Source organism: Aulonocara sp. 'chitande type north' Nkhata Bay, linkage group LG10, assembly GCF_057382095.1.
Source record: "Aulonocara sp. 'chitande type north' Nkhata Bay isolate Kocher_YH1m ecotype deep benthic linkage group LG10, A_spYH_male_GT1.1, whole genome shotgun sequence".
Taxonomy (NCBI): domain Eukaryota; kingdom Metazoa; phylum Chordata; class Actinopteri; order Cichliformes; family Cichlidae; genus Aulonocara; species Aulonocara sp. 'chitande type north' Nkhata Bay.
Genome location: NC_141353.1, coordinates 8674995 through 8697842, shown reverse-complemented (window position 1 = coordinate 8697842; position 22848 = coordinate 8674995). Strand labels below are relative to the sequence as shown.

Sequence of the window (22848 nt, the reverse complement as noted above, 5' to 3'; positions counted from 1 at the left end):
GTCCTGCAGCTTTTATTTTGGTCTCTCACTTCCTGTTTGGATGCTCAGGTCTTCACATGTTTGTGTTTAACCTCCTGTTTCATTCTTTCCTTCGTGTCTCGTGTGTTTGATGAAGTCGTCTTCTTTGTAGGAGCTGAAAGAAGCTGGACCATCTTCAGTTCTTAGCATTTGATCCCAGAGTCTGCTGAATCATCATCACTGTATCGTCGGGGTTCAGCAGTGTAAGACTGACTGTGTTGGTTAGAGAGGAGATGATTCCAAGATGATTCCAGGGTGATTTCAGGCTTTCCTGCATCTTAAAGGAACCCTCTCGCTCACTCAGACCTGCTGCAGGTTTGGACCGAACCAAAGTGTCATCATGGATCAGGAGCAGTAAGGACGTCACACACATGCTCTGTTCTGTTTCAGGGGTGTCAAACATAAGGCCCGGGGGCCAGAACCAGTCCAGTCTGCTGCATGTCTTTGGAAAATGTGAAGGAGAGCAGAGATTTATAACTGTTACCTGTGTTAGAGCCTTACCTCCACTGTGGCCCTTCACACACGCCAAAGACATTACTAACTGATAAACAATGAAAGGACAGAAACCACCTACACGACTGTTTTTCTCCTGGATGAGCATCTCAGGGATCCGGTGTTACAGAGCAGTTTCACTGGTGTGGAGCCCACTGTGATCTAGAGCCCACTGTGATCTAGAGCCCACTGTGATCTAGAGCCCACTGTGATCTAGAGTGGGCTCCACACAGCCCACCGTGTAAGGTCAATTTCACATCCCTGTGCCTTCTCTACTCTGTGTGTGTGTGTGTCTGTGTCTCTGTGTGTGTGTGTGTCTGTGTCTCTGTGTGTGTGTGTGTGTGTGTGTGTCTCTGTGTGTGTGTGTGTGTGTGTGTGTCTCTGTGTGTGTGTGTGTGTGTGTCTCTGTGTGTGTGTGTGTGTCTGTGTCTCTGTGTGTGTGTGTGTGTGTGTGTGTGTGTGTCTGTGTGCGTGTGTCTGTGTGTGTGTGTATCTATGTGTCTGTGTGCGTGTGAGTCTGTGTGCGTGTGTATCTATGTGTCTGTGTGTGTGTGAGTCTGTGTGTGTGTGAGTCTGTGTGCGTGTGTATCTATGTGTCTGTGTGCGTGTGAGTCTGTGTGCGTGTGTATCTATGTGTCTGTGTGTGTGTGTCTCTGTGTGTGTGTCTGTGTGTGTGTGTGTGTGTGTGTGTGTGTGTCTGTGTGTGTCTCTGTGTGTGTGTCTGTGTGCGTGTGTCTGTGTGCGTGTGTATCTATGTGTCTGTGTGTGTGTGAGTCTGTGTGCGTGTGTCTGTGTGCGTGTGTATCTATGTGTCTGTGTGTGTGTGTCTCTGTGTGTGTGTCTGTGTGTGTGTGTGTGTGTGTGTGTGTGTGTCTGTGTGTGTCTCTGTGTGTGTGTCTGTGTGCGTGTGTCTGTGTGCGTGTGTATCTATGTGTCTGTGTGTGTGTGAGTCTGTGTGCGTGTGTATCTATGTGTCTGTGTGTGTGTGTGAGTCTGTGTGCGTGTGTCTGTGTGCGTGTGTATCTATGTGTCTGTGTGTGTGTGTGTCTGTGTGCGTGTGTATCTATGTGTCTGTGTGTGTGTGAGTCTGTGTGTGTGTGTATCTATGTGTCTGTGTGTGTGTGTGTCTGTGTGTGTGTGTATCTATGTGTCTGTGTGTGTGTGTGTCTGTGTGCGTGTGTATCTATGTGTCTGTGTGTGTGTGAGTCTGTGTGTGTGTGTATCTATGTGTCTGTGTGTGTGTGAGTCTGTGTGTGTGTGTATCTATGTGTCTGTGTGTGTGTGTGTCTGTGTGCGTGTGTATCTATGTGTCTGTGTGTGTGTGTGTGTGTGTGTGTGTGTGTGTGTGTGTGTGTGAGTCTGTGTGTGTGTACCTGGACTCTGAACTGCTGGCTGTAGAGTTCCCTCAGCCTTGGCACTGAAACACAAACGTTAGGACTCAGTTTCTGCTGTGATTGGTTGTCCTGTGGTCACATGACCAAGCAGTGATGTCACAGCTGTGACAACAACTCCACCTTCTACAAAGACACAAGAGAGCGAGGAGAAGAAAAAGCAAAAGAAGAGGACGAAGGAAACACCTCAGACAGACCGCGGCTCAGAGGTCAGAGGTCGCAGCCATGACTGATGTGTTATATGTGAACCCAGCTGCTACTGTAATCTGATTACAGACTACGTTCAGATGATCAAACTGGGAACAAAACAGCTGAGCTCAAACATGTGTGAAGACGTTTGTGTCGTCTGTTTCATGCAACCGTACGATTATGATTCCGACACAGTATCAGTAACACACTCGACCACATCCACACTAAACTCTGCAGTACCACACACCACCACCTCTACTTCCTGTTTACTGTCCCTCCAAAATAAATCCTAACTCAGGCTGGACTCTGAGCTGATTTGCTGTCTCTCCGTGTGAGCGAGATATGAAATCAGTGAAATGAGACTGAAGCACAGATTTCATTATAGTTGGCAGATTTAAAGATTATCTGACCTTCCCAGTGAGGAGGTGGAGCTTCGATTTCCTGTCGAGTAACAGCGGCGAGGCTTCGGGATGGGAGGAGTAGACATCTGCTGGACAGGAAGAGCCGTTAGTGATCTGATCATTGTGATTGGTTTTCATTCAGAAGCTGATCAGAGGAGTTTTTAACAATCCTCGTTTGGATGGAGGCAATTATCTTTGACCTGAACGTGGCGCCTCCGACCTCACGTTTCACTCTGAAGCTGAAACTAGTGAGATCACAGCGGGCACGTCACAAGTTTGACAGGCGGTGCGCTCCAGTGAAGGGAACACGGCGAGCAGCACAATGCTCGCCGAGAACGAAGAGGAAAGCTTTCATTACAAACATGAAACACTCCCATGATTCCCTCTGCTCAGCAGCTCAGAACAGATGTTTTAATGACACAAGCCAGTCACATGACCCGGTGTAGCGCCAGGTCAGACAGCATCAGTGATTAGAGATGTCACAGTCAGAGTGCTCAAATCCAGCTGTGAGCGCACAGCTGTGTGACGCCTTCAGAGGAAACAGGGAGAGTCTGACTTCAGGACGAGCTCCTCCTCAGGAGGAACGCAGAGAGGAACTTCAGTTTCACAGTAAAACGTCTGCATTTAAACACGACAAAGCCGAGCTCGTCAACAAACCTCGGTGTAAGTCAGAGTGAAACACACAGTTTCTTTGACTCTCTGCTGATCTGTTCATGGAGACTACAGGACACTCACACACACAGAGCAGTTGTTACCTTGGCGTCCGTCAGCTCCTCTGGATCGGGACCTCAGTCACCTGCGTGCCTGCTTACCTGTCTGAGCTGTGAGCGTGTGCTGTGTGTGCGTGACGTCATCGAGCTGCGGCTCCACCTGCACTCATAAACACAGAGCGTTAAATCCACCCTGTGTGTGTGCGTGTTTAGGGCGGCGTTCTCAGTGCGACACGTTACATGAACACTTGGTGTGTATGAACAGACGTGTGGCCTCCTGATGTGATCGACATTTACAGGCCGCTGGAGCCTCGGTGCAGCCTGAGCACGACTCCGTGTCACACACAGGTGAGAACAGGTGAGGCTCCTTTAAGTCAGCTGATCCAACTCTGACAGTTTTACAGTGAAGTCTCACCAGTCAGACCGGCACAGGTGTGGCTCACCTGTGTGTGTGTGTGTGAGAGAGACTCTTCTTCGTGGGTTTAAACAGGTTGAGCCTCAGGTGTGTGTGTGAAGGAGGACAGAGAGGTAACCTGAGCAGCTCAGTGTGTGAGGAATGTCTTTGACCTCTGACCTCCTGAGAGCTCCACCTGCTGGCTGCTCTGCAGCATTACCATGTATTTAATTTTTGTTGTTTATGCCTTTGTATATGTACAGCACTCTGTGAACCCTGGTTTTATGTTAAAGTCCTTTATAAATAAAGCTGGTGTGGTAGTTTCAGCTGTAACCATTGTACAGGTTTCTACTGGGAGCACTGGTGTGGATGTGACCGTGCAGATGAACTCCATCGAGCACTGACAGCAGTCTGTTAGCATCAGGCAACAATAGGCAGGTGGTCAAACAGGTAAAACAAACATGCATGAGCTATTTCATCAGAAACAACACAACAACCATTAAACTGCAAATATGTACGTTAGCTTAAACAGCCGACAAATGACTGCAGTGTAGTAGAGAATACAACTACACGGTATTATTAGCAGTGAAATTACACAGACTGCTTTCCAGCGCACACGTGACGTCCACCTGTGTCGTTGACCCAGGGTTTTTGAGTTTATTATATTATTTATAATTTCTAGTCTTTGGGTTTTTGTTAGAGTCATGTCTTATGGTTTGTCTCTGTGTAATCCTTAGTTGCTGTCTCCCCTGTCTGCTATATCCCCGTGTCCAGTCAGTGTCAGTGTCTGCCCTGGTCCCACGTCTCTGTTCCCTCTGTTGTAGTGCCTGAATGTGAGTCTGTGTCTTTGTTCAGTCTGTGTTATGTGTTTCCTGTTTTACTTTGAAGGTCTCTGTCTTATCTCAGTGTGTTCAGGTTACGCTTCCTTGTCTCGTCAGTCCTGATTTCTCCCAGCTGTGCCCTCCTTCTGTGTCTCATTCCCCTCGTTACTTCCCAGCGTATTTAAACCCTGTGTTTCTCTGAGTCAGTGTCGCGTCGTCCCTCATGCTGTGTGGATCGCGCTGTGTCTCACTGTGAGTTTTGTTTATGAGTTCCCAGTTTAGTTTGCTGTTTTATGACTTTCCCCTGCCAGCAAATAAAGCTGAGTTTTTTTGTGTTTAAACCTCATGCCTGAGTGCCTGCATTTTGGGTCCAACTCCTGCCTGCCACACAGCGACTCATGACACAACCTTCCCACTACAGTCAAACATACATCGTCACACAAATCAACATCTGCTAAGTTATTAACTTCAGCCAGCAGAAGCAGCAAAGTTATAACTTCGGGGCAACACAGTGGCTCAAGAGTTCGTCTTGTAATCGGAAGGTTGCCGGTTCGAGCCTGGCTTGAACAGTCATTGTGTCCTTGGGCAAGACACTTCACCCGTTGCTTACTGGTGATGGTCAGAGGGCCCGGTGGCGCCGGTGTCCGGCAGCCTCGCCTCTGTCAGTGCGCCCCAGGGTGGCTGTGGCTACAATGTAGCTGCCATCACCAGTGTGTGGATGACTGGATGTGTAAAGCGACGAGTAAAGCGCTATACAGATACAGGCCATTTACCATTCATTGCTTTGTTTCACACAGGAGGCAGAATTATACCCGAGAGTCCGGTACTTCTGATCGAGGCCTTGTTTTGTATGGATGCATCTATAATTGTTACTCCTGCACAGCTGCTGTGGAGCACCATAACTTTGTTCTACGTGTCCAGTGACAAGAAAGGGCTGTTCTATTCTATTCTATAATAATTTTATCCGAGCTGAGAGTCTTCAGCCAACTGTTGTTTGTAACCGGTGACCTTTGACCCCATATATTAAACCACACCCATCATCTTTAAATACTCACTGTGGATTTACTACTGTACCTGAAATGCTACAGTCGACGCTCCCTGATGGCAACATCCTCTTTCAGACATGCTCTCAGGAAGTTTCAGATGTTCACCAAGTGCTGAAGAACAGGTGAGTGACCTGACAGGTAAGAGGAGGAGGAGGATAACCTTCACAATGAAAGACTGAGGCTTGACAGTTTCACGTATTTAATGTTGAGGTGTCGTTTACAGCAGAAACACACACAATGTCCTGTCACAGCAGGACATTTACCGAGTCGGATTTAATCTGGGGTCGACTTCAAACTTCCTGATTAAACCTGAACTTCAAACATAAAAATCACCGGTATTTATTCAGGTCCCATACATACAGCAAAAACAATGTCCATATTAAACTAACAGAGACCAGGTTAAACTAAAGGAGTCCAGGTTAAACTAACAGAGACCAGGTTAAACTAACAGAGTCCAGGTTAAACTAACAGAGTCCAGATTAAACTAACAGAGTCCAGATTAAACTAAAGGAGTCCAGGTTAAACTAACAGCGTCTGGACTAACCCAATAAATTCCAGATTAGAGTGAAGATTGGAGGTGGTGATATAATATGTAACATTTTGTTGTCAGAACACACTGAAGTGTAGTGTGAATCTTACAGAGCACACTCAGCTTGTTCACACTGATATAAAGTGAATCTATGCAAACACTGACACAAGACATGAACAATTAGGGATTAACAACACTCAACCCAGAACATTATTCTGACTGTAATCTGGTAACGTCCGAGTATAATCTGGTGCAGGACTATGACCTGTTAATACTATCAGCAGTGCAGAGCTTGCAGACAGGACTTGGGGCACAAAGACTAAATAATCTGTACATCCGGCTCGCTGCTAATCCAGTCGTCTCAGTGGAAGACGGTCTGTCTCCAGCGTTTGTCGGGCGTGAACGGCCACAGACAGTCGATAATGGCGGAGGTGAAAGGTCGCGGTTCCACGCTCAGGTTCAGCAGCTCCAGACGACAACAGTTTAACTGACTGTTGATTGGACGAAGAGCCGACGCCGCCGGCTGCTCGGTCAGCTGCAAGAACACAGACAGGGTCGGGACCACAGGTGATACAGTTTGTTTATAATGAGTGCAAAGTCCTGCTGATTATGAAAAGATTCAAAACGAGCCACGCACCACGAAGCAGCTAACCTCAGGTTAACTCTGGCTTTCTGGACTACAAAGGTGGATCACTCTTACTGGGGTAAATCGCCATGGTAACCTATGCTATGAGCCAAACCTGCTCTGAAGATTAGAGATTATCAGGTATGACATCAACACCTATAGACCAATCAGATCCTCAGAAAACAGCATCGCCATTCCTGAAGCCCCTCAGAGCTCTGTGGGGAAAGGGGCGGGGTCTGTGTTTCCCCGATGAGCAGTAATGACAATAATAATAATAACCATAATAATATCAATAAAACTTTATCAGCTTTATTGCTCTATAAGCATCAGTGGAACACCTGCGCTGTACCTGCTGACCTCAGATCAGATTCGTGGACCGAGCCGATGTCTGAATCCTGTCTGTAAATGTGATCTTTACAAACAGCTGAGAGAATAAACTGAAATGGTCAGGAGGTCAGAGAGTAAACTTTTCTCTGATTGGCCACTTTCAGGACGATGTCCTGGAAACCGTGAAGGAAGCGCAGCTGCCGCTCCAGCAGCTCAGACTGAACCATGATGTGTTCACGTGCTGATGCGCCGCTGCTGTCTGTCGCTCTGCTGCAAACACTCAGCAGGTGACACTCACAGGGATCGTTATCTGTGCCAAGCTGATTGATAATCGGCCAATCGGCATCATGTCGGGGTGAACCCAGATAACAGATCGACACCTCAGGTGTGCAGGCCCTCAGGTCATAACTTTACATCCTTGCGCAGGCAGGCGGGTTAAACTGGCTTTAACCAGTTTAACCTTAACGCCCACTCACATCCTGGGCCATCTGACCTCAGGAACTCGCATGATAAGGTGGGGCCAGGTTTCACAATGAACACACCCGAAACTCTGGCTGATTGGGACCCACACCCAGTTTCCCACCTTGGCTCAGGCGATTAGAGGATCATCAGGGGTCCTTTTGTCCCTCTGTGGGGGGAAACTCCCACTAGGTTTATATCTGGGACTCTCCACCATTTGACCTTAGAACTGAAGAAGCTTCTCGGATGAGAGGTGAAACGTCTTCATGTAACTTAAAGAAGTCCAGACGCTTTTCTTTTCAAGCTCCTTTGACTACGATGACCTGGATGACTGAGAACCTTCACAGACATAAACTGGCTTTACTTCATCTCCATTTAAGGCAGATGACCAATCAGAGCCCTGGCTGCTGTTCGTGGTCAGCTGGTTGTTGCACTGCTACGACCTCGAGAACATTAAACTCTGGTGACAAGCTGTAGAGCTGTGGTTGGGCTAAAACATACTGAGCGACAGAAAAACACGTCACTGCTTTACAGCCTGAGCTGTGTCAGGTACGAGGCGGCTCAGGTGTGGGACCACTTACAGGTATGAGGCGGCTCAGGTGTGGGACCACTTACAGGTACGAGGCGGCTCAGGTGTGGGACCACTTACAGGTATGAGGCGGCTCAGGTGTGGGACCACTTACAGGTACGAAGCAGCTCAGGTGTGGGACCACTTACAGGTACGAGGCGGCTCAGGTGTGGGACCACTTACAGGTACGAGGCGGCTCAGGTGTGGGACCACTTACAGGTACGAGGCAGCTCAGGTGTGGGACCACTTACAGGTACGAGGCGGCTCAGGTGTGGGACCACTTACAGGTACGAGGCAGCTCAGGTGTGGGACCACTTACAGGTATGAGGCGGCTCAGGTGTGGGACCACTTACAGGTATGAGGCGGCTCAGGTGTGGGACCACTTACAGGTACGAGGCGGCTCAGGTGTGGGACCACTTACAGGTACGAGGCAGCTCAGGTGTGGGACCACTTACAGGTACGAAGCGGCTCAGGTGTGGGACCACTTGCAGGTACGAGGCGGCTCAGGTGTGGGACCACTTACAGGTATGAGGCGGCTCAGGTGTGGGACCACTTACAGGTACGAGGCGGCTCAGGTGTGCGACCACTTACAGGTATGAGGCGGCTCAGGTGTGTGACCACTTACAGGTATGAGGTGGCCGGACGGCAGGTTGAAGGCCTGAGCGATGGCGACCGCCATTTCATATTTAGTCATCTGCTCTTTCCCAGAGAAGTGAAAGATTCCTCTGATGGACGGGTCCTGACGGAAAAGCAGACAGCGGTGAGACGGGCAGAGCGAAGTCCACCTGATGCTCACCTGTCTCTCTGACGCTCACCTGTCGTGCTCTCTCAGACAGCTTCCTGCAGACGGCAGCGACGTCTCGGGCGTCAGTGGGGAATCTCTGCAAGACGTGATCCAGCGTGCAGCTCTCCTCTGACGCCTCCTGAACCTTCAGGTACAACGACGTCACCACGCTCTCCGTCACCGACTCCACCTCCCCAAACAGAACGGGCACCCGCAGTACCACCGCACCTGGCAGGGTCACGGGTCAAACAGGTGACTGAGGGGCAGGCCAGAGACAGAAGACTCAGACAGGTGACTGAGACATACCTGGACAGTGGCGCAGCGTCTCCCTCTCCCCCTCCAGTTTGCTCCGCCCATAAACGTTGAGCGGGTTTGGACTGTCGTCCTCACCGTACGGAGGATTCCTGCCGTCAAACACGTAGTCGGTGCTGATGTAGAGGAAGAGCGCCCCGCAGGTGGCTGCAGACACAGACGTTACCTGTTACGGAGGCGCGCTCACACAGAGCTGGACTGAAATCAAGGTGCGTGATGTGTGAAGGGGCGGGGCTCTGATGCGCACTACAGGAGCTCCACCCCCAAACCTTCTCGTGCCCCCACCTGTGTCAGGCCAAAGAATATCTGGTGATGGTGTGGTGGCTCACTGACCTGCCTCCTTGGCGAGTGTGCTCGTGGCGTGCACGTTCAGATTAACAGCTGCTTCCGTGTGTCTCTCCATAACATCTGGACGCCTCTCGGCCGCACAGTGGACGATCACATCAGGCTGAAACACACATTCAAAACAACTTTATTTAGTGACCATCAGCTTTACAGTAATGACGAGAGATGGACCGATCGATATTACGTATCAGTATCGGTCCCATACTGACCTAAATCACTGGATCGGATATCAGAGAGAAATAAAAAATGTAATCCGATCCATTAAACATCAAAAAAGCACCTCACCAAACCTGCGACACGGCGTAACTCGGCTCATAACCGTAGCACGTCGGAGGAGTGTGGTCACGTGATAGAGCGGCTGTGAGTATTTGTAGCCTCGCTAGCAATCCGGCATTTCATCTCCGAGGAAGTGATCCCAGAGAGAAGTGAAGCAAGTGTGTAAGTTCATCTCTGAATGTTTGTAAAGCGTTCCAGCGTTAAGCTTAACAACCGATATGGAGCGACTGCCTCTCTCTCTCTCTCCTGCTGCTGCTTCAATGTGAAACTGATCAATGATCAGCTGATCGGCTTTTCTGTCGCGAGTCTTGTTTGTTTGTTTGTTTTTGGCCCACTTTGCAGCAGAAAGAGGAAACCAGCGGCTGAACAACAGCAGCGCGTTTAAGCTTGATCAGCTGTTGTTAGAATGTATTTAATATTACTTTCTACTCCAGGATCTTTTTCTACGTAGCTGACGGCTGGTAACTGTGCAGGGGCGGATCTAGCAAAGTTTAGCCAGGGGGGCCGATAGGGCATGAACAGGGAAAAGGGGGCACAAAGACATACTTTTCTTTCTTATTCTCATTTAAAATGTCGAGCTTTTAATAAATAATTATCTGACTTTTATACCCAAAGTTTTAATCTGATGTCAAATGTATAGAAGTCCATTACTGTATATAGTAACTGTTAAGTCTAATATACCCTAGTAAGCTATAGTACTTTTTCCTTTGGGAACCATCTGTGCAGTCTGCAGTTCTGTTGAAGAAAGATGTTGAATCTATTTAATTATTCTTGAAAAATAATTGATTTCTGTGCATTTTTTTCACACTGCATCAAATTAAAGTTGATTACATCGATTAAGCATCATGAGGTGGAGGGTGGGGGGTGGTTCCCTATTTTTTGGGGGGTTTTTGCTGGGAGTTTGCAGCCCTATTGGTTAGGCTGCTTACTCTTTAAAATACCAGAATAGGGAGGATGGAGCAGGTTTAAGTTTATTAGATTGATCAGTTTTGCTGATCTATGACATGTTTTGGGTGCAGTGTGTTTTTTTTACACACAGGTGTAACAGAATAGCTTCAGTGTTTTTTAACTTGAGTTTGAACTTATACAAAATGCAGCAAGATATTAAAAAAACAGTTTTATTGATTAAAACACATCGGATTCATATCGGTATCGGACATAAGAAAGTGGTATCGTGCCGTCTCTAGTGATGCCAGAACATACCATTACAAACAGCCTGAACCCTGTCAGCTGACTCACAGGTGAGTCGTGTCCGTCCTTCAGCAGCTGCACCTGCTCGCTCACAGCCTCTGACCAACCATAAACCCGATCAGTATCCTGGTAACCGCTCGGCCCGCTGCCTGTACGAGACGGTCCTGAGTGTTGTCTGTGCTCAGCTCAGAGTACCCGCCCCTGGAGTCCCCGGGTGCAGCGCTCCCACGCTGATGTGGGCAAAGATGGGGGAGGGTCCCCCAGTGGGACGATCATTTACCCACTACTGACCCTGTGACCCATAACACGAGCCAAGGTGTGAAGAAGGTGTAGGTCATTGTGAGACCTAGCCCCACCCTATCATGTGACTTGCTGAGGTCATATGACCAGGATGTGAGTGGGCGTTAAGGCGTCTGGGAAGGATGTCAGACTGGACTACAGATGGCGGACAGTGTCATAAGCCCCGCCCTCTGTCCAAAGAGGGTTGTTCACAGTGGAGATAGACGCTTCTTTCACTCCTCTGTCTTCTCTGTCCAACATGTGCACATTGGGATCCTTAAAGAGTGAACTTTGACCTTTAGATGCAGATGTACAGCTGAGTCCCGTGGAGAGCACAGAGTGAGGGTTGGGGATGTTACCATCCCACAGACACAGTGTCCAGGGAAGCAGAGGAACATGTGAGTGGTTATCCCAGCTGGACCTGGGACTCCCCGACACACTGAGCGTTTATATCCTACCACACAGAGAGAGTTTGGACCTCACCAGGATGTCCAGCTAAATGTTGTCATTTGTCAAACATGCAGTAAAACTACTGCAGTCAAAGGCAGAAGTACTTCCAGTTTATTCCACCAGCTGATAATCATCCAGTGTAAGGTGAAGAGTGTTTTCAACTCAGTGTGTGAACGTCTCCACACACACCAAAGGACACGTTAGGGCTGTGCGATATGACCACAATCTCATCTCCCGATATCAGACATCTATCGCCCCGGTAACGATATAAATCACAAAAATGTAACGTTTTCTGTAAATTCTGTGAATCTCGGGCAGCTCGACTTGTGTGAAGTGTTTCCTGCTGGGCGTCGTGTAGCTGAGTCGAGTGTTTTAACGATGCATGAAACGATACATTTTTAGACATCAGTTGTAACGGCGCCGTTTTCTTTGTGAGTATTTATTACACGGCGTGCTGCGGGGAAAAGCCTGCTCTAACGTTTGAGTCTAAGGTTTATCTTTTAGCACCTGGCGTCTTTTTTACTTCTCATCCGTAAATAATCTGCATCTTTCACGTGATTCCGTTTATTTTGAAAAGTCTCAACAGGATCTTGAGCTTTATTGTGAAAGGTTTATGTGGAACATAAACAAGCGGACACGCGATGCTGTTACTGTCGTTGTTGCTAACGACAACGCATAAAAACAGGCACTTGTCCATCTGTAGTGTGGTTATATTACATATAAGAGAAAGAGAGAACTTAAACGAATATAGCCACTACAATGACATCAGAACCATGAAAAATATTGCTGTAAACAGTTTATTTTGCGACACCACGAAACAAACGATAGCGTGATAGGAAACAATAGACGTTTTTATATCGTCATCCGATATATATCGTTACATCGAACAGCCCTAGGACACGTCACTGTCCTCTGTCACCGATTCTCTGCATAATTTTATGGACAGATTTCTGGGTGTAGCTGCCGGTGTCAGGACTAAAGTCTCTGCTTCTCACAGTCGATGTGGTTCTGCTGGCTCCAACTCACAGTTTCACAGCACAGTGTGAACGAGAGTCAGCACCTCCAAGTCTGAGGCCACGGACCCACTCTGAGCGCCCACTCTGAGCGCCCACTCTGAGCGCCCACTCTGGGTCAGGGACGAGCTACTAGGTGGAGGGGTTTAAGTATGTTGAGGCGTTGATCACAAGCGAGGGGAGATCGCCAGACGGATTGCCGCTGCAGTGATGCGAGCACTGTCCCGGACCGTCGTGGTTAAGAGAGAGTGTGAAACCGCTCAATCTACGTCCCTACCCTCAGCTATGGTGACGAGGCGTGGGCGGGGACCGAAAGAACGCGATTGCAGATACAAGCGGCAGAAATGAGCTTCCTTATGGGCTCAAACTGGGCTCAGACATATTCTGTAAATCAAATGAGTCGCTGTGAACTGAGATTGTATCTTGTAAACCAAAATATCTGAAAATGTTACGCTTGTGCATCTACAGATGAGAATCTGTGTGTTTTTAAAAACATTTACAGAGGTTACAAATAGTTTTTGTTAAGGTCTTCTAACAGATACAAAGCACAAAACTACGGTGAAACTGCGCTCAGCTTCCTGGCTGTGTGCGTTGCAACTGACCAGTACGACTTCTGACCCAGTTTTTTTTCTTTCAGCTGACTGGATTGTTACATTTGTGACCAATCAGAGAACAGATGGTTTCAATGTCGGTGGGGTGCTTTACCGAGCTTCAGGTCCTGGGAGGGTGATGCAGTTTTAAGCTGGAGGATCTCTATATGAATGTCCCATAGGGCTCCCCGGGAGCTGCCGGAAGGATAAAGTTGTGCTATACCAGAAACACCATCATCCTTCAGAAGGATAGGCGTGACCAAAAAGCACCACACGCCCCTAGCTGGTCGCATGCACATTCGCACCTCGAAGCACGTCCAAAGCAAACTGGTCGCACTTTAAAATACTCAATTTTGACGCGTGTGAAGCAGAAATGTGGGAGGAAGTAGTGCCAGACGGTATGTTTGCAAGACGGCAGCTGTCGAGCGTTTGAAGAGAGCAGAGCAGTGGCGAAAAGGACGCTTTACACATCAGTCACTACAGCGACTTGACGCTGGAGTTCAGATTTTTCCAACTCGAGTGGGAGACACGATTAGCGCGAATGCACAACATGCAACACACAAACTGCAGCGCACATTTTACCTCGCGCTTCCAACGCATCAGTCGCACTACTTGGTTGCGCAAATCAGGCAGAAAAGCGCTTTCGTGACGCAAATCTGCTTCTGAAGTTTCGCGGGACCCCCAGTCGCGCTTCATCGCACTCCTCTTTACACGTAAACCTGAAGCTCCGGTCGCGTCTATCGCGTTCGGTGTGAACGCACCCTTAGAGACAGGGTGAGGAGTTCCTACATGTCCCACTCAGAGGAGGCCCGGGGCAGACCCAGGACACGCCGGAGGAGGTGGTGGAGGGGACGGAGGTGTGGGCTTCTCTGCTGAGGCTGCTGCCCCCGCGACCCGGCCCAGCAGAACAACATGGATGGATCCACTCCTGTATCTGTTTGCCCAAGCACCTGAGAAGGGGTGTGGCCCCACCTCGCCGTCCCCCCAGCAGCAGCAGCCAGGTGCTTGTTCTCCCCAACTCCACCAGGTGAGCTCTCAGAGTGATGAGCTCTGATACTTGGTGAGCTCGCATGTGGAGCTGGTTTCCATGGTGACCGTGAAGGTCAAACACACAGGTGATGAGGGACCCCCTCTGTCACCGTGTCACATTCGACAGGTGACTCGATCCATCTGTGGGGGCGGGGTTAATGCTCAGGAAAGTCTCCTAGGTGGACTCTGACCTAGAGGCTCTTGTGAGGTCACTAATAAGGTCAACGAACCACATGGAGTCGGAGTACTGTTGTCGAAGTACTCTGTACGAATACACAGCTTGCATGCAGTACCTTGTATTCGTGTAGCAGTCCTCTGACGGCGTCCTCGTCTGTGAGGTCACAGCGCAGAAGGCGGAGCCTGGCTCTCCTGTATCCCGTCCCAGTGACGGTCCATCCGGCGCTGTGAAACTCTCGGCACACCGCTCGCCCCAGGAGGCCTGTTGCCCCGGTAACCAGGACGCGTGGCGCCCCCACCAGCAACTCCTCCTGAGTACATAAGAGTACACACATCAGTACTACAGTTAGTATTACAGAGGACTATAGTTAGTACTATAGAAAGACAGTACTGTACTTAGTACTACACACAATACTACAAGTTGTACCAGAGTCAGTAATACAGACAGTACTACAGACTAGGGCGGGGTGATGTATCGCGGGTTTTCCACGTACGATGGTTAACGTGGCTTTATCGTAACCATAGAGTATGGGTTACCATGGCAACAATAATCTGTCTGCATGCAATTGAGAGTTTTTCTCTCCCACACTCTGTAAATGCAGCACTGACCCCCCTCCCAAGCTGAAACTGTGCAGCTGATGGTTCAAACATTTAAATTCTTTCTGACTTCCTGTATCAAAGTAGAACAAACACAGAGGTGGACCAACGTTAGAACGTGTGGCGATACAGATCACGTCTCTGATGTCGCTCCAAAACATGGTCATATTAGATTTCCTCATGTCGCCCAGCCCTACTGACAGGGTGAGGCTGCTGTGGCCAGTCGGGGGGTGTAGCCGCCACTGGTGGTGTAGCCTCAAAACAGGTGAAGAGGTTTGGCTCTTCTGCCGTTGTGTCGTCACCCTCAGCAGCTCTGAGTCTTCTGATCGGGGACATGTTGGACACCTTAGCACAGCTGCCTGCTGCTGCTGCTCAGGTTGGCTGAGCCGTGCTGTAAAGAGAAGAGGGCAGAGGAACACCACGCTACCAAGTGTCCAAGGGCTGAATTAGCATTAGCATCCGGTGGAATGTAAGGGTTAGCCATCCTGCATACGGTGAACACACAGGAGGTAGATGGGCCTGCGTCTGACAGTCGTACACGTGAGGTCTGGGGAGCAGTGACTGTCTACAGCTGTTATCACGCACATACAGTTGGCACGGTAACACTTCCACGTTACCTGAGGCCAACACGAGACCAGCAACAAGCACGCCAAGCAAGAGCTACCAAATGAAACAGCTGAGATGGACTTGTTACATTTTAATAATAAGAGAACATCTTTGGTAAGAACATGGTTGTGTGTCTGGACTCTAACTGCAGGGTGTGGCACAGGTCAGCACTTGTGACATCACTCATGACATCACTCGTGATTACAGACTTAGTTTTACACTTTTATCCCCTCGTTTGGGAACATCAGTACTACAGACTGCACTACAGTTAGGAGAGTACTGCAGTTAGTACTTCATACCGTAGTACAGTGAGTATTACAGTACTATAGGGAGTACTACAGTCGGGTATAAACATACCTCTGCCAGTATACCAGAGTGACACACCTGAGCAGACCCCTCCCCCTGCACGCGCAGACCCAGATCAGTTCCTTTAATCAGTATGTTTATTTTATAAATAAAGTTTTACTGCAGTATTTAAGTAGTATTTGAATTCTGGGAGCCGTTAGCAGTTAGCATTTAGCTGCTGACAGGTGAGCTTTACCTGAACAAGCTGCACGCGCCCCGGACTGAACAGAATCCTTAGTTCTGCGCCTGCGCAGCTCATCTCTGATTGAATACGTGCACTGGATCAGTTATTGATCAGGTACCTATCACTCGGAGCCTCGCGGATTTTCTGATGCGCACTTTCTGTCTCGGTCACTTCCGGACTGATCAGCTGTTTGCCGTAAAGCAGCTGTCGCGCTGCCACTAGCGGTTAGCATACAGGCTAACAGGCTTTTCTTTAGCTTCGGTGACCCAAGTCAGAGTCCTGATCCTCGCCAACGGGTCGGAACCGTCCCGGGAGCGGCTCTAACGGCGTCAGCATCACAGCTGAGCGAGAAAGACTCAAAGGCAGAGCTCACCTGCGAGCACGCGGACCCAGAACCGGGCATCGGACAGACCGGACCAGCACGGACCGAACCAGCACGGACCGAACCACGGACCAACGAAACCCACACAAGGATCAGGAAACTCCCCGGAGTCACAGCCCGGTGCTGCTCCGCTGCTTCTTCTTCTTTGTGAGCGGCTCACACAAACGTCGATTTGTGGCTCTACCACCGCCACGCGGTGCGGAGTGTGACCGAAATCAGACTCGGGGTCAGGCTCCGACGAGAGCTCTTGAATTGTTAATTAAACCAGTTTATTTCAAAGTGAACAGATTCAGGTTTGACTGCTTTCATGGCCGGCGGGGGCAGACCGATCCCCGGCCTGCAGCCACGTCGTTCCTACTGACAGAACGACGAGTAAAAATCTCATTAATCATCAAAATCTGCACGGATATAGGTCCTTTTAACCTGATTAGCATAAACATATTTCAGTAAAATAATTCTAATTAGGGGAAGTGCCACTGCTTTCATCAGCCTGTTCTAAACTGTAGGATCACAGTGGAGACCAGAGTCTGCACAGTGTAACACACCAAAGGATTCATGAACTGCACAAAAGCCTTTGGAGAACAGTCTTCACATGCACAGGTTCACTCTGCTGTGTGGGTTGTTGTGTGACCCCCCGGGTCAGAGCCGGTGCACAGAGCTGCAGCCTCGTCTGTCACTCACCTCCTGAAATAGAAACCTGCAGCCCGACACCGCCCCGCTCTCTCTGTTTATCTCTCGCTCTCCCTGCAGCCTGTCAGCAACACTCCCACAGGTGCTGTGGGTCGCCCCACACTGAGCTGGTGTTCACATCAAACTCACCCGCTGCTCCAAAACTTTCTCTCAGCCACATTTCTGAGTCTGAAAACTTTGAAAATTTCATTTAATTGGATTTAAACTGAGAGCCTGAACACTGCTCCTGGACCAGGAACACACCCTTCGGCTTTAACCCGAGCCAGGACCAGGACCAGAACCAGGACTAGGCTCTCCCGGAGAAGTCCGAACTAAGTTTGACCTTGAATGTTTGACAGCAGGACATGATCCTGATTCTGGTCCCGGTGCTGTCGGTAGTTTAACGCTAAGCTGATTTCAGGTAAGGACATGCTAACACTCACTTATTGGGTTATTATTCATGACTGAACCTGATTTCTTCCTCTAAATATTTGGCACTTGTTCCAGCTGTAAGTGTAAAACAGTTTTCAGCTGTAAAAGTTAAATCATTGATGTTTCAGCTTCATCATTCAGGTAAACGCGCGCATCATCAGTGCAGAGCTTCACTCTGCTTCTCTCTGCATGTTTAAATCAGATAAATGATGATCAGCATACAGCATCACAGGTTACATTTTAAAGCCACGTTTCCATTTTACCTGCAGTTATTACTCAGATCTGCCAGTTTCAGTAAGGTTCTTGATCCCTCTTTACGTTATACTTCATACGTCATACTCTTATCCTTAATGATAAGAAAACCGAAATTATGATTTTTGGTAGTAATGCCCTTCGTGCCAAACTTCGGGATGCCTTTAGTTTTCTCACTAGTTCTTTCTCTGACACTGTCAGGAATCTGTGTGTCTTATTTGACAGCTCATTTAAACTTGATAAACAAGTGTCTGCTGTTGTCAGATCCAGTTTTTACCAGCTTCGCCTTATTTCTAAGGCCAGGCGCTATATCCCGTATAAAGACCTAGAAAAGCTCATCCACGCCTTTGTAACGTCAAGGCTAGATTACTGTAATTCACTTTATTGTGGTCTCCACTCTTCCCTTTTACATAGATTACAGACAGTTCAGAATGCTGCAGCTCGCATTCTAACTAAAACCAAGAAGTTTGCCCACATTACTCCTGTCCTTGCTGATCTGCACTGGTTGCCTGTCAAATATCGTATTCAATTTAAAATTTTGTTGTTTACTGTTAAAATTACCAATAACACTGCACCAAGCTATCTTAAGGAACTTTTAAACCCATATGCTCCTGCTAGGGCGTTAAGGTCATCCTCACAGTTACTGCTGGTTCAGCCCAGATCTCGACTGAAATCTAGAGGTGATCGATCGTTTGCTCTAGTTGCACCGGAGCTGTGGAACAATCTCCCGATTGGCATCTGAGCGTCTGATTCTATTCATTCTTTTAGATCACGGCTAAAAACATATCTTTTTAAACTTGCCTTTTCTACCAGTTAAATGCTGGCTTTCTTGCAGTGACCTATTGACCTATTGTATTAAATTCTCTGCTATCTTTCCATTATTGGTGTCTTTTATCATGGTGGTACAGTCTTACCTCGCTATAACCTATGTGCTGCAGTTTACTCTTATTGGTGGCTTTTATCTGTGAACATAATTCGTTACCTTTATGTATTTGATGTTAATGTGTGAACTGTTTTATTTTTTATTGTTTTATGTAAAGCACTTTGGTATGCCCAAGGCTTTTAAATGTGCTCTATAAATAAAGATTGTTGTTGTTGTTGTTGTTAATCGAATCGCCGCAGTGTGACAGCGAGCTGATAAAGGGAAGCACTGCGTACCTGTCCCAGCCTTCCTCAGACGGCAGGTATCACGTGTTCGGCCGGCCTCTGTACGTCTGCCTGATTGTCTGAATCACCTCTGAACCCCAGCTCTGGAGGAACTATCACAGGGCAGGACGGCTTTAGTTTAATAATGACCCGAGCAGCCGGGTCCGCTTCATGGATTTAAGATTGAGGGTTTTCCCTGGATGGCGATCGTGGATCAGTAGAACTGAGTGGGATTAAATCATGGAGCACCGTGGACTCAGTGGGAAATCATCATTTCATTCAAACTGCTTCATTAATGTCTCCATGTTTGTTTGTGCGTCCTCCAGAGACACAATCATGAGCGGCCACGAGGACACAGCAAAAAGAGAAAGAGGGCGGGGCATCTTCCTCAGCGCTCACCGCTGCCCTGAAGTCGACGTGCTGCCTCATCAAACTGCTGAGGCACAAATCCTTCCACGCTGTTCTCCAGTTCCTGCAGACAAGAGCTCTGAGTTCACCTGCACAGGTGAGAGCGAGCCAGATTACCTGGACTTCTGCTCCACCCATCGCTCCGAGGTAGATGAGGAAGAGGAAGACGAAGGGAGTGTCAGCGACTGGTCGGAGGAAGATCTCTCACTCCACTTCTCTCCCTCTGTCCTCATCCAATCAGACGATGAAACGTCTGATCCAGAGAGTGGCTTTGAGTGTGTTGACATCACCATAGAGACACAGGTGAGCGATCATCATCATCAGCTGGTTAGATGAACGTACGTGTGGGGCCTAGTTTCATCTTTACCAGCAGTGTTTGTTTCCTGTCGTCCAGGTGAAAGGTCAGGATGCGGAGGGGCTAAAGATGGTGCCTAAACGGCAGATTCACCTGAAGAAGAAGAAGAAGGACGGCGAGGATGGCGCTGAACAGGTAAACACTGATAAACTACAGGTATGTCTTCTGCCAGTTTAACTGTTTGCTCACCTGTTGGTCTACCTGTCCAGGTGATACTGAAGGATGTTCCTGCTGAGGGCAGAGGAATTAACAATAATACGTCAGCTAATGAGCTGCTGTGTCCCACTACTCGATCACGGCCTGAACTGTTACTACGGCAACACAGTATGCCCACCTCCTTTCACGCCACCTCAAATACTAGCAGTGATGCTGAGAGCTACGGGGTCTACAAGGGCCTGATTGCAGGGGCTGGCCAAGGTAACAGCACGTCTACCTGTCAACAAGCTCCCTGTTTCTGTCAGTAAGGACCGCCCACCCGCCACCCTGGGGAGCACTGAAAAAATAAACTGTTATTGATCATATTCACTGGTTCAGGTTATCAGTTTGGACAAAAGCAGAGAGGGATGATCACAGGATCCTTTCCATGATGAAGAGAAACTAGTTTGTATCCACCAATCAGATCCCTGAACAGAGGGAGGCATGTATTTAATCAGGAAGTGACAGGAAGTAAACACTCCCACTCAGCTGATTTGTGTCATTAGCTAACGGCATGCTGGCTTCGGTTGGCGAACGCAGAAAGCAAAAACAGCCCCGATGCTGAAATGTTGGGACACTGTGTGAAATGCAACAACTTACAAATCTCATTAACACACATTTTATACACAAAAGAACAAAAAATAAACACTCAGCTGTGTAGACTCCAGCAGAGTGGAGATGTCTTTGTACCCGACCATGTCTGACCTGATAAGCTCTGAAATCTCTGACTGTCTCTGTTTAGTACGCCTTACTCTTCCAGCCTTTGTTGCTCCATCCCAACTTTTTTGGAACTGGGGTTGTAGTTCGCACATGAAATACGAGGGGGGGCAGGGGGGCGCTTTCTTTGCTGAGCTGTGCACTGATTACACACATCTGAATAGACTCAAGCTGATACCACGCTGGTGTGATTGCTGTGCCGTGGGTTGCCATAGCAGAGAGGCCTGAGTGTCAAATAACAGTCTCACACACTGCTACATAGTTCCCTGCAAACTGCAGAAAATCTCAGAAACTAGAACTTAGCTTGAACCCGTTGGTCCTCCAACCTAACCCTAACCTCAGAAGAAAACCTCTAAGAAAATAATTTAATATTCTGATTTTCAGTGGATAAAACTTCAATCACCGGGTAGCACAGCATGATATTGGATCACAGCCCGTCAGACTTCACGACTTCCACACTACATGTTTCCAGAGTGTCTGACTGTGTCTAACGAGAGCTTTCCTTTCGCATCAGTCCTTTATTTATGCAGGTAAAAGTCTCATTGAGACTACAGTCTCATTTTCAAGTACAGACATGAAGTCATGGCCTTGAGTTAAATGATGGTAGGATATGATTTACAAGGATTTTTGCATGATTGAGATCCCTGATTCACAATAGACGCGACACGTGCTTCACTGAGGATGCAGCTCAAAGTTTGTGTTCTGCCTGTACTGCATCATTGTCGGGGTCTTCATGAGTATACATGCCCGCTCCCTGACGTTCTGCATTTCTATTGGTTGCATGAAGAAAACAGTTAATGTGCGCCGCAAGCCATGAAAACCAAAGCTTCAAATGCTGCCTCAACATGTCTGTCGAAGAGGTGCAACTCTACTACTGAGTATTATTATTATTAATACACGTCTTTGTTTTTGTTCTGTTGATGATGAAAGACGAAGAATCTGAGTTTGATGAAGTTTCTGATGGTTTCAGGGCTCCTGATTGGAGGAAACTCTCAGCGTCTTCAGAAGTCGTTCTCTCTGGATGAAACCAAAACAAAGATGGCATCCTGCCTCATTAAGAACGTGCTGTCGAAAAAGATGCAGGTGGAACAGAAAAACCTGAAGAAGAACGCGGAGGTATCACCTGTCCTGCCTCTGGGTCATCAGACAGGAGGAGGCGGGGTCAGAGCTCCGGTTCACGTGGTGAGAGACGTGAGGAGTTTAGTTAAACACTCATACGGCCACTCATTCACCACATCAGCCGCGTCACAGGACAACAAGTCAACAAGCTGCAAAGCAGTTGGCCAAGAGGATAGCCCTATGCCCACTTACCAGCAGGCTGTGGGGGTCAAAGGTCACTTCTCCAAGGTTGCTGTGTCTTTCAGCCAATCACAAGACAAGAAGCAAAGTAAATCATCCAGACAGCCGATGGCACAGCAGAGACGAGGAAGTGAGCCAATTATCAGCAAAGGTTTAGACCACTTAGACCCACCCACTTTGAAGCCCAACCCATCAGCGAGAGCTGTGACTCCACCTTCCCACCAGGGCACCTGGCCACTGCTCGGTGCTCAGGAACAGAGCTCCATCCTGGGTGTGTCCTCTCCGTCTGCCCCTGGCTCCTCCCAGCACCTCCTGCAGATCCCCTTCCCCAGCAGCCTGCACCCTCACCTGGGGAAGGCTGGCTATGTCCACACCCCTTTGAGCTACATCCAGACCCAGCAGTCCACACCTGGTGCAAGCATCCACCTGCCCTTTAGGTCCGAGGAGTTCCCGAACCGGCAAACTGGAAACTTTTCTGAACAAGTGGACCCGACCAAAACACAACGAGAGCGAGAGGGTCAGAGCGGGACAGCAACGCTTCCGAGCCAGAACCAACAAGAGCTTCAGCAGCAGCGCCTGCATCCACAGCCGATTCTGTGCAGCGTTCCCAGTCTCTTACCTGCACAGGTATCTGGGGACTTCCTTGTCGATGTGTTGGGCTCTGCTGCAGCACCTGGACCCTTCTTCAGAGTTCCCGCCCCCTGTCAACTGATGTTAGACCCTAAAAGTGGGCGGTTCTTCTATGCTGACACGTCCCTGCAGCATCAGAGGAAGATGCTCCTGGATCCAGAAACTGGACAGTTCTTCCAGGTGTTCTTACCTCCAGCTGGCTCAGCCTCCAATGC

At 48.6% G+C, this 22848-nt stretch overlaps 3 protein-coding genes across 12 annotated transcripts in view; 1 reads left to right on the top strand and 2 right to left on the bottom strand.

Annotated features, from left to right (window-relative positions):
* LOC147320154 (arf-GAP with Rho-GAP domain, ANK repeat and PH domain-containing protein 1) overlaps nucleotides 1-5587 on the bottom strand; it is a 28403-nt gene extending 22816 nt beyond the window's left edge. For 2 of the 4 annotated variants that reach the window (XM_086307979.1, XM_086307980.1), the window contains exons 1-3: nucleotides 5491-5587; nucleotides 2501-2577; nucleotides 1884-1927 (exon numbers count right to left, since the gene is read on the bottom strand). In XM_086307979.1, the coding sequence (XP_086164105.1) occupies nucleotides 1884-1927; nucleotides 2501-2577; nucleotides 5491-5541 (172 nt within the window). In that variant the 5' untranslated portion in view covers nucleotides 5542-5587. Of the gene's footprint in view, nucleotides 1-1883; nucleotides 1928-2500; nucleotides 2578-2691; nucleotides 5455-5490 lie in introns of those variants that run through there. The other 2 variants (XM_086307982.1, XM_086307981.1) reach the window with 2 other exon arrangements.
* A 57-nt stretch (nucleotides 5588-5644) lies between these two features.
* mat2b (methionine adenosyltransferase 2 non-catalytic beta subunit methionine) lies at nucleotides 5645-16682 on the bottom strand. 5 transcript variants are annotated; one of them, XM_086307988.1, is made up of 8 exons: nucleotides 16522-16667; nucleotides 15215-15404; nucleotides 14533-14727; nucleotides 9400-9514; nucleotides 9061-9213; nucleotides 8786-8982; nucleotides 8596-8709; nucleotides 5645-6526 (listed from the first exon to the last, which is right to left on the bottom strand). In XM_086307988.1, exons 2-8 carry the CDS (start codon nucleotides 15347-15349, stop codon nucleotides 6353-6355), a joined length of 1083 nt encoding a protein of 360 aa, XP_086164114.1. In that variant the 5' UTR covers nucleotides 15350-15404; nucleotides 16522-16667; the 3' UTR covers nucleotides 5645-6352. The 5 variants fall into 5 exon arrangements, with proteins under 5 accessions (XP_086164114.1, XP_086164115.1, XP_086164118.1 ...); XM_086307989.1 differs by lacking the exon at nucleotides 16522-16667 and adding an exon at nucleotides 16161-16505; XM_086307992.1 differs by lacking the exon at nucleotides 15215-15404 and having other exon boundaries at nucleotides 16522-16682.
* LOC147320152 (uncharacterized) overlaps nucleotides 15643-22848 on the top strand; it is an 8141-nt gene continuing 935 nt past the window's right edge. Inside the window, exons 1-5 of one of the 3 annotated variants that reach the window (XM_086307986.1) lie at nucleotides 15643-15733; nucleotides 19356-19740; nucleotides 19832-19927; nucleotides 20002-20209; nucleotides 21675-22848. The exon at nucleotides 21675-22848 is cut by the window's right edge and continues 935 nt beyond it. In XM_086307986.1, the coding sequence (XP_086164112.1) occupies nucleotides 19366-19740; nucleotides 19832-19927; nucleotides 20002-20209; nucleotides 21675-22848 (1853 nt within the window). In that variant the 5' untranslated portion in view covers nucleotides 15643-15733; nucleotides 19356-19365. Of the gene's footprint in view, nucleotides 15734-16191; nucleotides 17621-19269; nucleotides 19741-19831; nucleotides 19928-20001; nucleotides 20210-21674 lie in introns of those variants that run through there. The other 2 variants (XM_086307985.1, XM_086307984.1) reach the window with 2 other exon arrangements.